Here is a 12,637-nt window from a genome sequence, read left to right on the forward strand (position 1 = left end):
AGTACTAGGTCGGGCTAATTCAAATGAGCCCACCTTATAAACTAAATGCAGATTTTGGCAAACGTACTTTTTCTAATTTATTGCCTTACTTGTGCTGGTACCATTGATGTAATGACATTGGGAAGATTCCAGTATTGAATTTAATTTATTAATTTACTAATATATCAATTTAGTATTAACTTGTGTTGTTTTTATATATTTGTTTAACCATTTAAATTTATTTTTTTCTCGTTTTCTTTAGTGCTTCTCAAAACTCATTTATTTAAATTGTTTTCTTATTTGATTTTTTTTTTTTTAAACAAATTAATTTGTTCTTTTTTTTTTTTCTTCAAATTCTTAAAGTAATTACCGCTGTATTTTTATTGCCATACTAAATATTTTTGCAAAACAATGTAATTTTCTATTGCATTTCCTCTAATAAAACAAAACACTTTTATTCAAAGGTCACGACTAAATAAATATATAAAATACAACCACCATTTTGGTTTTCTCAACAATTGAATTAGTATACGAGAAATACTCTTCTGAGAAAAGAAAGAGTTGAATTCTAAGAGGAAATAGATACGTTTAAAGGAAGGGTGGGCAGATTCCGTACTTGCCCGTCCTAAAGCTAATACATACATAAGATAGTTCGTGATGAAGAGGCGGGAAGCTAGGGGTTGGTTGGGTAAGGAGTAAAGATAGCACGGTCGTTATTGTTATAGTCTAACGAATGCATGAGGAGAGATTAGTAGCAATATTTTGTCTTAATTGTATTGTATGAATTATTGGCGAAAGCCTAAGATTAAATAAACTTTGTTTTTGTTTGTCTTTTTTTTTTTTTTGACTATGGAACTCATACTTAATAGCAGACCTGCCTACTTGAAATAGGAAAAAAAAAATCGTAGTTTTCAGGGTTAATAAAATCGTAGATATTTTAACTACCCTTTAACAAAATCACCGGAATTTTCGTCTATTATAGGTATCAAATTTTAAAAAACGAGAAAAACTGATTGGAAACGTAATTATGTTGGTGGTGGTAGTAATGATGATGGTAATACTCGTATTATTATTGTTATTATTATCATTTGTTATTATTATTATTATTATTATTATTATTATTATTATTATTATATTATTATTATTATTATTATTATTATTATTATTATTATTATTTATAATAATAAATAATAATAATAATAATAATAATAATAATAATAATAATAATAATAATAATAATAATAATAATAATTATATTATTATTATTATTATTATTATTATTATTATTATTATTATTATTATTATTGTACGTATTGGTGGTATTACGATTTTTTTTTTGTTTTTTTTTTTTTGTTTTTTTTTTTGTGTGGTTATTAATGGTATCAGTTTATTGTTTGGTTCCATTTATCATTTTTTTTTCCACTTTCATGTATGTTGTCATCAAATTTTATGATTTATTGGCGAAAGCCTAAGATTGAATAAACTTTGTAATATCGTATTGTAATCATCATTGTCGACGACATCGTCGTTGTCATCATAATCATCATCATCATTAACAACAACAACAACAACAACATTAACATCAAGTACTACAATAGAAATAAAAACAATATCAACATCATCATATAATTTCCGTCATCGTCTCCACAACTATCATTCTAACCAACAGCACAATCAAAACCACTACCATAATTACATCCTCCCTCACCGTCTCCTCTTCCTCCTCCTCCTCCTCCTCCTCCACCACCACCACCGCTACCACTATTCCAACCACTACCACCACCGGCACAATCATTCTAACCACCAAGAGAGCAGTAAAATTATGCAATTTGAGCTCTGAATGAAACTCGAGTCATATCGCTGTTGTTGCTTCTCGATAAAAACTTTACAGTTACTACGTACTACTGAAAACCAGTAATGTAACAGAAATATTAATCTCGCAGTTGAGGGATTAAAGCATCTCTTTAATTTTTCGAGTGAACGAGATGGACTTGTATTGTGAAGGTGTTGTCGCATTATGTCTCTTCGCTTTAATTTTTTGTTGTATTCTCTTTCGTGATTCATTTTTGATTACGTTTGGAATAATTAAAATCTACTGGTATTGTCATTGCATTGTGAATGTGATTATTTGTGGTTGAAATAATTTTTTTTTAAGGCGAACAAAACAAACAAACAAACAAGACAAAACAAAAAAAAAAAAAAAAAAAACAACACAACAAAAAAAAAAAAAAAAAAATATATATATATATATATATATATATATATATATATATATATATATATATATATATATATATATATATATATGACCGACTCATCTTTGCCCGACCACTATAAATAGGCTAGAACCGCCACTGACAATACATGTAAATGGTGTTAAAATTACATCAATGCACTTTTTTAGAATGGCAGTATTTAAATGACAAAGGGAACAGGCACTGATGTAAAATAAAGATCTGAAAATGTGTTTATTATTTCCATGTACTATAAATGTTCCTTTCTTGCGTTGTCTGGCAATATTTCATCCACATTTTTTCCAAATCTTAATCACATTTAGCGGATATAACGCTATATAAAAGCTCACGTTTTTTTTTTCTTCCTTTTATTAACATTACTTTATTTAATACGTTTATAAATCTTTTTGATGTAATCATAGAATATCTCCCTGGGAAAGACAAAACTTTCAGGCAATGTTTTGATGATGGCATCCAACTCCTGGAAGCTGATTTCTTCATATTGCCTATACAAATCACGGAGGCCAAGGTCTTGATAAACGTTTTTCACTTCATGTACACAAGTTTCGTCCCAGCGTCCGTAATTATCCTGGTGGAAGAACACAAGAACTCATCTAAGGAATTCACTAAGTGAATACATATTCGATTTATAATTTTGCGAGGTTGGGATGGAGGGGGGGGGGCGGAGGGGAGGGGGAGGGGGTTCCTTATAGATCAATAGGTAGAGCTCGTTTTTCACTCACAAAAGGACCGGAATTGGTCCCAACGCAGTCAAGACGTTGGCCCCCATAGGTCACCCAATATCAATGTAGAAGTTGTGTCTGTACATTCTGATTCTGGTTGAAAGCACATACTTTGCGAACGACTAGCGTCCCATCCGAAGGATAGCAAGCAATTGCTTTCGTTTCACATTATTGAAACCGGGATAGCCGATGGCTCTGAGGAACTATACCAAAACATTGAGTCAAAAGACACGTTTATGACTGCAAAATGAAGCAAATCGTTATTCGCATTCAATAGTTCAATCAATGAGTTAATTTATTTACTAGAGCACTATTAACGACTCACTAGGTGTGCACTGATCTATAAATGACGTCAAAAGACAAGTCTTGGTGTCAGGCTATAGATAGTATGCGCTTGGCTAAGAAGCTCATAACATTGCCATCCGGAGTATAACGGACCAACACACAAAACGGTGTGTATCCATGAACGTTTATAATCGGATTAATACAGTTCAGTGAGCATTACTCATCAACGCGGGTGGCCAAAAAACAATAACAAAGACATGAGTGACGTCATCTTCGAACTATCTATAAGTCAACTCTTTCCTTACCGATCATTTTCAGTATTTTTCCAAAATGGCAGGCTTACCCAGCAGAAAAATTGATTTTTAAAACTCAAACAATCTCTCTACAAAGCAAATTTGTGTTCTAATTAATTTAAAAAAGGATCATTCTACAAAGTTTGCGATGTACAAAATTAATCTGAATATGAAAAATATATATATTGTGTCGTAACAACAAATGTGACAATGTTTATGGAGGTGATAAGGAGAGGGTTTAGGAAGGCTACGGTCAGGAGTCAGGGGGGGGGGGGTGATTGCTCAGTTGATAGATCTGTGTGCTTAAAAATTGAGCTTTTATATAGCGCAATATCCCCTAAATGTGCTCAAAGCGCTTTACAATGGGTCCCTGGCCAGCAGAAACATTTAACATTTACGACGGGACATGACGCCTGTTAGGCGATGTTATAATTTTTTCAGAGAAAACGCTGTTAACGGCCGAGTACTCATTTTACACCTGAGAGCGGTGAGAGAATGTGAGTAAAGAGCCTTCTCCAAGGACTCAACTATGCGCCGAGCGAAGCTCGAACCCAGGACCTTCCGATCTGAAAGCGAGTGTCATACCACAAGAGCACATAGCCGCACATAGAGCACTCGCGTCACACATAAATGGACCGCATCGACCCGAAGTGGAATCCAGCCTTTCTGTCCCCGTCTGTCAACCCATTAGTGAAAATGAGTAGCTGGGTCTGTATAATCTGTCGGAAATTACTTTGCGATAGATTAGCGTTTCCAAGTGTACTCAATGCTAAAGACACCGGCTAAAAACTTTTGCTCATTTTGCTTTACAGCAGCTATTGATGACGTGCGACGCAACTATGTGTATCCTTGAAGGTTAATAAATAGTTCGAAGTTGACGTCACTCACGTCTTTGTTATTGTTTGTTGCCATCCACGTTTATGAGTAATTCTCACTAAACTATATTAAACTGACTAAAACGATCATGGTTACACAAAGTTTTGTGTGTTGGTCCGTTATACTTCCGGATGGCAATGCTGTGAACTTATTAGCCAAGCGCATACTATCTGTAGTCCTTTATGGCACGAACCATTTAAATACACTAGGACACAATCGAAATGAATCGAACCCCCCCCCCCCCCCCGGGAAATGGCTATAAAAGGAACGAAATTGACGTCCCTCAGCTCAGCTCTTTGTCATTGTTTTTAGCCTGCCATTTTATGAGTAGCTCCGACTAAATGATATCAATCAGACGTCTAAGGTTACACATAGTTTTGTGTGTTGGCTAGCGGGGATGAGCTATTTGGCTAAATGCACAGCATCAAGGTCATACACATCTCCACTGTGAACTGGTATCACCCCCCCCCCCCCTCTCACACAAACACATTCACACAATGGGCATGATCTATATTACCTGTCCATGTCCTCCAGGTCATTGGTCACATTGGAATATGTGCTCACAATGAACCACATAGTGAAAAGTGTTCACAGTTTTTGAAATATCGAACATCACGATAAGTCATTTTGTTTAGCTTGACACATGGGTGTGTTTACAGGTTTCATAAATAAAGCAGCGTGTTTACATTTCTGAAGATATATATATCCAATCGTTGAACAGCAACACATCATGTGATTGATGACTTGGTTGGACGAAAACATGAATATAGATCGCTCCCATTATCCCTCACAAGGCTATATTCAAGGGATTGCCAGAATAAGATTGACACTCATCGCGCAATAGACAGGTAGATAACCACGCCTCTCGGAAAATCGTCATAATGTAAACAATAGCAGTGATTGGTAGACACAGCAAACGCCACAGGTTTTACTATCAAATGGTATAATATTATACCCGCTGTTCTACAGCTTGATCAATAGAACTAACACAAAAAATTATGTGTAAATTTAAACGTTCATAATCTGATCGAGAAAAGCTTGTGATTATTAGTCTCCCATTTGGTGGTATAGATAGTTCGAAGATGACGTCACTCAGGTCTTTGTTATTGTTTTTTGCCATCCGCGTTTATGAGTAATGCTCACTGAACTTTATTAACCCGACTATAAACGTTCATGGATACACACAGTTTTGTGTGTTGATCCGTTCTACTTCCGGATGGCAATGTTATGAGCTTCTTAGCCAAGCGCATACTATCTATAAAAACAATAACAATGATCAGAGAGAGGTCGATTTCATTCACGTTACTGTTTATAAACAACCAACTTTGTTTGTCCGAGCACGTGTGAAGGTGTGTCACAAATTTCATGCTTTGATTGGTCAAAAATCTACTGGTTAATTAGCTTAGACTAGAGACGAGTGATGATACCGTCTCAACTCGCCCATTTTAATTCATTCTCACTCTACATTTTCCAAGCATTTAGATCATTGCATGCCTGTTGCATGGGAAAGATGACCAACGACAAATAATAGTAAAAAAAAAGAGTCACTCTTTGCTTACATTAGTCAAATTGAACAGGAATCCGGGCTCTTTCAGGAAGCATTTATTAAAGGGGGATAACTAATAGATTAAATAAATGTTTGTGGTGCGGAAGGGTTGTTGCCCTTGGGTTTTGGATAAGCTAAACCTCGGATAAGATAAACTTCTTTTCTGGTTCCGGGGAGTTTATTTTAAACGGACTGCAGTGTAAAACCAACACAGTAAACCATGTGCTAACTTAAACTTTTATAACATGATCGTGAAAATCGTGTGATAACTCATCAGTCCCCCATTTGGCGGTATAGATGTGCGTTTGTCAAGAATGATGATGACGTCACTGAGGTTTTTGTTGTGTTTTGTTTTTGTTTTTTTGTTTGTTTGTTTTTTGTTTTTTTTTTTTTTGCAATCACGTTTATGAGTAACTCTCACGAAATTATATTAACCAGACTATAAACGTTCAAGATTACACACAGTTTTGTGTGTTGATCCGTTTAGACCAGGATGTCAATGTTGTGAGTTTCTTTGCCAAGTGCATAGTATCTCTAAAAATAACAACAATGATCAGAAGGAAGTCCATTTCGTTCACGTCATTGTTTATAACCAACCCCCAATCATACTTGCCCGACCATCTTTGAAGGTGTGTCACAAATTCCATGATTTGATTGGTCAAAATTCTACCGCGTAATTTAAATAACGGACACACGGCTTTGAACTCAAAACCTGACCAAAAACACGACACAACGCCAGCCGACGACCACCAGAAGAAAAGCTGTCTGAAAGTGTTCAAACAATGAGATCATTTATTTGTTTTCTTGAGTACTGTTAACGACAACTCATTCTTAACTTTCTGTTGCAGCTGTGCCTCAGTTTTCTCCCTTTAAACAAAAGTAAAGATAGAACGAAGATGAAGTCACTCATGTCTTTGACATGTTTTTTTTTGTTGTTTTTATTTTTTGCCATCCGCATTTATGAGTAATTCTAGCAATGACTATCCCGCACAAATCTTTGGGCCTCTTTTTCGCTTACGAAGTGCCCGCATTCGCGTCAAAATATGGGACGAAGCCGTTTCGTATATGCTATTTTAAAAAATTAATTACGACGCTGTTTATCGATGAATATGACTGAAAGTTGGCACACAGTTAGAAAAAAGGTCATTTTACATTTTGTCAAGCGACAAAACTCGTTCGATTACCAGAAGACCGTTAAAAATAGATTTTTACTCTTTGGAGTAAAATATTTCTAAAACTACCGGGCGTGGAGGTTTTGTCGCTGACAAGGTAATACATGAACATTTCTTCTTTTTGGTTGTAAAATTTCATATGAATATGACGAGTACTTTTCCCGTATTTAACAAAACACCATCCTAATTTGCTCTTCAAGTTTCAATCTTTTAATTCACTTATTACGCAAGATACAACCAAAGGTCGAAAAAAAAATGCCGAAAAAGCGTCCCATATTTTCGCGTTTTTTTCCTCTTTGCGGGTCAACCAAATAAATTACACCTTTGAAACAGCATAACTTGTTTATTTATGAATGGATTTTCAAAATTCAAAAACATTTTTACTCAGTGGAGATAGGGCTTTGATTTGAGACAAAAATTTTCCTCAAAAAGAGAAAAAAACATTTTTCATAGTCATTGCTAGTAATTCTCTTTAAACTGTATAGTAACCAGACCATAAATGTTTCACGTTGCACATAGTTTTGTGTGTTGGTCCGTTATACTTCCGGATGGCAATGTTGTGAACTTCTTAGCTAAGCGCATACTATATATATCCGCTCTTGATAGTATGCTCTTGGCTAAAAAGCTCACAACATTGCCATCCGGAAGTATAACGGACCAACACACAAAATTATGTGCAACCATGAACTTTTATAGTCTGGGTAATACAGTTAAGTGAGAATCACTCATAAACGCGGATGGAAAAAACAAAAACAAATACCTGAGTTACGCCAACTTCATACCATCTATAGATAGTATGCGTGCGCTGAGCTAAGAAGCTCACAACATTGCCATCCGGGAGTATAATGGACCAACACACAAAACTGTGTGTAACTTTGAACTTTTATAGTGTGGTTGATACAGTTTAATGAGAATCACTCACAAACGCGGATGGCAAAATACAATAACAAAGGCTTGAGTGACGTCATCTTCGTTCTATCTATACTTCTGTAGATAGTATGCGTTTTCTAAGAAGCTCACGACATTGCCATCCGGAAGTATAACGGACCAACACACACAACTTGATAACTTGTTCATGACCAGGACCTTCCTAATTTCTTTTTTTTCTTTTTGCTATAAACTCCAATTCAGCGCCTCGCTCATTCCCAACTTATTACCGCTTTGAGATTATGGGTCACATATTTGTAAAATGAAAGGATTTTTTAAACTTGAGCTTTTATAGACCACAATATCCACTAAACTGGCTCAAAGCGCTTTACAGGGGGTCCCTGACCAACAGTAACACGTAACATGTAGAACCAGACATGACGCCTATTCGGCGATATTACAATTTTTTCAGACATAGACAACCCTGTTAACAGCTATGTACTCGTGTTTACACCTGAGTACGGTGAGAGAATGTGAGTAAATAGCCTTTTCCGAGGACTCAACTATGCGCCGTCCGAGGCTCGAACCCAGGACCTCCCGATCCGAAAACGAGTGTTATACCACTAAACCACATAGCCGATGATTTCGTGTACCTTCAACACCGCCAGCTGTTGATCCGATGCGATTTCCAATGCTGTGACAATGAACCAAGTGCATTTTCCATTTTGTATATCCGTTCCTCTCTTGCCGGTCAGATTGGAGTCACCGTAACAGTCTAAAAAGTCATCCTGCATATAAATAAAAATGGCGTATCATAGCATAGCTTTCGTAAACATATAGCCTGGCCGTAGCCATCGTTAACTTATAGCCTGACACTGACCAAAAAATGACGTCAAAATGCCAGTCTTTTGCCACAAAAGAAAACAAATCGTTAGTTGTTTTCAATAGTTCAACCAATGGGACCACTTGTTTCCATGAGCACTACTACCGATAACTCACTAGACGCTACACAAACTTAAAAATTGACGTCAAACTGCCAGTCCTAGAGGGTTCTTGCGTCAGGCTATAGATAGAATGCGCTTGGCCAAGGAGTTCACAACATTGCCATCCGGAAGTATAACGGACCAACACACAAACTCTGTGTAACCATGAACTTTTATAGTCTGGTTTAGTGAGAACAACTCACAAACGCGGATGGCAAAAACAATAACAAAGGCCTGAGTGACGTCATCTGCATACTATCTATATGTTAACGATGGCTACGATCCTAGCATAGCTTTCGTAAACTTAGCCTGACAATGTTCAAAAAATTATGTCAAAAGACAAGTCTTTGGCCTCAAATGAAAACAAATTGTGAGTTGTATTCAAAACTACAACCAATGGGATCACGTATTTTCTTGGTTACTACACTAACGACAACTAACTAGGAGGTGTACATACCTTTAAAATGACGTTAAAGTACAAGTCCAATTGGGTTCTAGCGTAGCCATCGTTAACTCATAGCCAGACACTAGATAGAACCCTCTAGGACTTTCAGTTTGACGTAATTTTAAGGTTTTTGCACCGTTTAGTGCGTTGTCGTTAGTAGAGCTCAAGGAAACAAGTGATTCCCTTCGTTGAACTATTCAATACAACTCACGATTTGTTTTCTTTTGTGGCCAAAGACTTGTCTTTTGACATCCTTTTTTGGTCAGTGTCAAGCTATAAATTTAAGATGGCTGTGGTTCTAGGGTCAGGTTATAAGTTAACGATGGCTACGATCCTAGACTATTATCAGAAAATATACATATAGATACTACGCGTTGTGGACAAGGGAACGCATGGATCTATATTTTGAAAAATGCTACATCGAACAACCACTCATCTATTTTAATTTATTATACAACCTTCTGCATTGTGGAAATAAACATAGATAGAGACGATAAAACAGTAATAAAGTCTGTTGGTGAGCGCAAATGAATCTGGCAACAGGGTGCCAAGGTCAAATCAAGGACCCATCATTTAATTATGCTTTTGGAGATATTCTAGATATCCAAGGGTGATAGAACAACCTTAAAATATCAAACTGTAAAAATCTGTTTAAAATGTTTATAATTTTCAGATCTGACAATAATTCTGTACTTGTTGGCAAAACTTTAACTTGGGCTGTACGGAACAGTCCTTACCCCCAACCCTAATTTAAAAAAAAAAATAAAAGAATGTGTTAGAAATGGTATAGAATTTCTTTTGCGAGCACATTCGACATGGTGCAACCTGCACTTATTTGCAGGTCTGATAACCCAATTCCTTAAGGGCTCATTGTTGTCATGGAAATCTAGAAAAAAAAGTGACACAAAAAATTGTCCATTGCAACCATGTTAACTTTGGCTTCTCGTTTCGAAAGATAGATACCAGATGGAATTTGTGTTGATTACCAAAATATGCCAGGTGTTTTAATAACTTTCTGCGAATTAAACTGTAAAACAATGGTTAGTTTAGCCCATCAAAATACTTATGTATGTATTTGTGTTGCCAGGAAGACTTGTTTTTAAAGAATCAAAATATGCTTAATAATAATAATAACAATAATAATAATAATAATAATAATAATAATAATAATAATATAATAATAATAATAATAATAATAATAATAATAATAATAATAATATAATAATAATAATAATAATAATAATAATATAATAATATATAATAATGATAATAATGATAAAATGATGATGATGATGATGATGATGATGATAATGATGATGATGATGATGATGATGATGATGATAATAATTATAATAATAATATACAAATAATAATGATAATAATAATAATAATAATAATAATAATAATAATAATAATAATAATAATAATAATAATAATAATAATAATAATAATAATAATAATAATAATAATAATAATAATATTAATAATAATTTTATTCATCCCAAAAAAAGGAAATTTGTGTACAGACGTGTCTGTGTGATAAAAATAAAGACCGTCTTGATAACAAAGAAATGAGGGTGGCTACAAAAGGAGTATTAATTTACATAGATACTTGATAGGATATAAAATGGGGGGGAAAAACGTGAACTTTTATATAAAGCAATATCCACTAAACGTGCTCAAAACGCTTTACAAAGGGTCCCTGACCAACAGCAACACGTAACATGTAGAACGAGACATGACGCCAGTTGGGCGAGATTATTAATTTTTCTTTCAACAGAGACAACGCTGTTAACGGCCATGTACTCATTTTGCACATGAGTACGGTGAGAGAGTGTGAGTAAAGAGCCTTTTCCAAGGACTCAACTATGCGCTGAGCGAGGCTCGAACCCCAGGTCCATCCGATCCGACAGCGGGCGTCATACCACAAGACTACATAACCGCAAATGAAGAAATAAATATATAAATAAATAAAAATAAATAAATAAAAAAGTAATGTAAAAATACAGAACCAAATAGCATACAATGTAAACATTAAAAATTGTAAAGCGCTTTGAGCACGCTTAGTGGACGTTGGGGTGACACAATTTTAAAATGTGAACTATATATATATATATAATATATATATATATATATATATATATATATATATTATATATATATATGTAGAGCGTGCTAGAATTCGGCACGCTAGTATCCAGCGTATACTGTATAATATAGATACCTCACAACCTTACCTGAACTTGATAGTAATAGCCCATCTTTGTGAATATCCTTTTTGTCTCTGAATGCGTCCGTTTATCATAAATACCAGCCTGTTGTTTTGCGTTGAGTAAAATTAAAAATAGTGTAGTTGATAAGTCTATGTATAAAGTAGTCATTAAGAGCCTTGGGGCTGATGGAGCCGGGGCGTATCCCGGTTTCTAGAGCGTGAAACGGACAATAGCAATTGGATTCAATAGTCTGATGTCACGTCGCCCAGCAACGGCGGCCATCATGGTTCTAAACAAAGAAAATCGGTACTTTTTATTCTTCATGCTGGCTAGAACTTTTCATATGTCTTGTGATTAGATGTGTACAATTCAAAACATGATCAGATTTATAATGTTTTTTCCCCCACTGGATACGCTTTTATGCTCGTCGGAGAAATACTTCATAAGGACGCCCGCCATTGTTCCAATAGTTTAGAGACGGTTACTAAGTTATTATGCGTCATTACGAGGGAAGTGACGTCACGACTGTTGAAGCGCATTGCTTGCTATCCTTATCGTTTTCCCCTCTTACATTGAAATACATTGAAAAACAGTCTTTTTATATATTGGACAGAAGACTTAAACTCACACGCCAACACAACCTCAACAGGTTTTCTGCCGTACTCTGTATCACAGTAATATGTCATTCCCCAATAATACTTATATTAGAGTCAAGTTGCCCCTTACTGTCACCTTGGTCACATCGACCCCCCACCCCCCCCCCCCCCCCCCCCCCCCCCCCCGCCGATGCGAGTTGGGTCAAAAAAAGAAACAATTTCTCGAATCACGAGTTAATTCCGACGACGAGGCCTTCGTCCACGCGGAATCCACTTTGTTTTGTCTCCATCTCGGTCAGTGCAAAACGAGAAAAGCTTCTATTTTCCAAGGTCTGACAACTTTTCACAAAAGTAGACCAAGATTATGTGTGCCCTGGGGCAGACTAAGAGAAATCTAGGTTCATT

At 35.6% G+C, this 12,637-nt stretch overlaps 1 protein-coding gene across 1 annotated transcript; it reads right to left on the bottom strand.

The window, feature by feature from the left end:
* Positions 1–2,497: 2,497 nt before the first annotated feature.
* On the bottom strand, positions 2,498–11,784 carry LOC144976269 (farnesyl pyrophosphate synthase-like). The gene is made up of 3 exons (XM_078920460.1): positions 11,661–11,784; positions 8,649–8,783; positions 2,498–2,802 (listed from the first exon to the last, which is right to left on the bottom strand). The coding sequence occupies exons 1-3, from the start codon at positions 11,682–11,684 to the stop codon at positions 2,596–2,598; spliced, it is 366 nt and encodes a 121-aa protein (XP_078776586.1). The 5' UTR covers positions 11,685–11,784; the 3' UTR covers positions 2,498–2,595.
* Between the last annotated feature and the right edge of the window lie 853 nt (positions 11,785–12,637).

Source organism: Berghia stephanieae, chromosome 7, assembly GCF_034508935.2.
Source record: "Berghia stephanieae isolate SIO BIC M18660-M18661 chromosome 7, UCSD_Bste_1.3, whole genome shotgun sequence".
NCBI lineage: Eukaryota > Metazoa > Mollusca > Gastropoda > Nudibranchia > Aeolidiidae > Berghia > Berghia stephanieae.

What these genes read in the sequence shown, in the direction of transcription:
- LOC144976269 (XM_078920460.1), bottom strand. Translation starts at nt 11,684, where the DNA reads ATGGGCTATTACTATCAAGTTCAG. An exon ending in GCTATTACTATCAAGTTCAG is followed by an intron (nt 8,784 to 11,660) that starts GTAAGGTTGTGA and finishes ATTTATATGCAG; the next exon opens with GATGACTTTTTAGACTGTTA. An exon ending in AACAGCTGGCGGTGTTGAAG is followed by an intron (nt 2,803 to 8,648) that starts GTACACGAAATC and finishes TTCTTCCACCAG; the next exon opens with GATAATTACGGACGCTGGGA.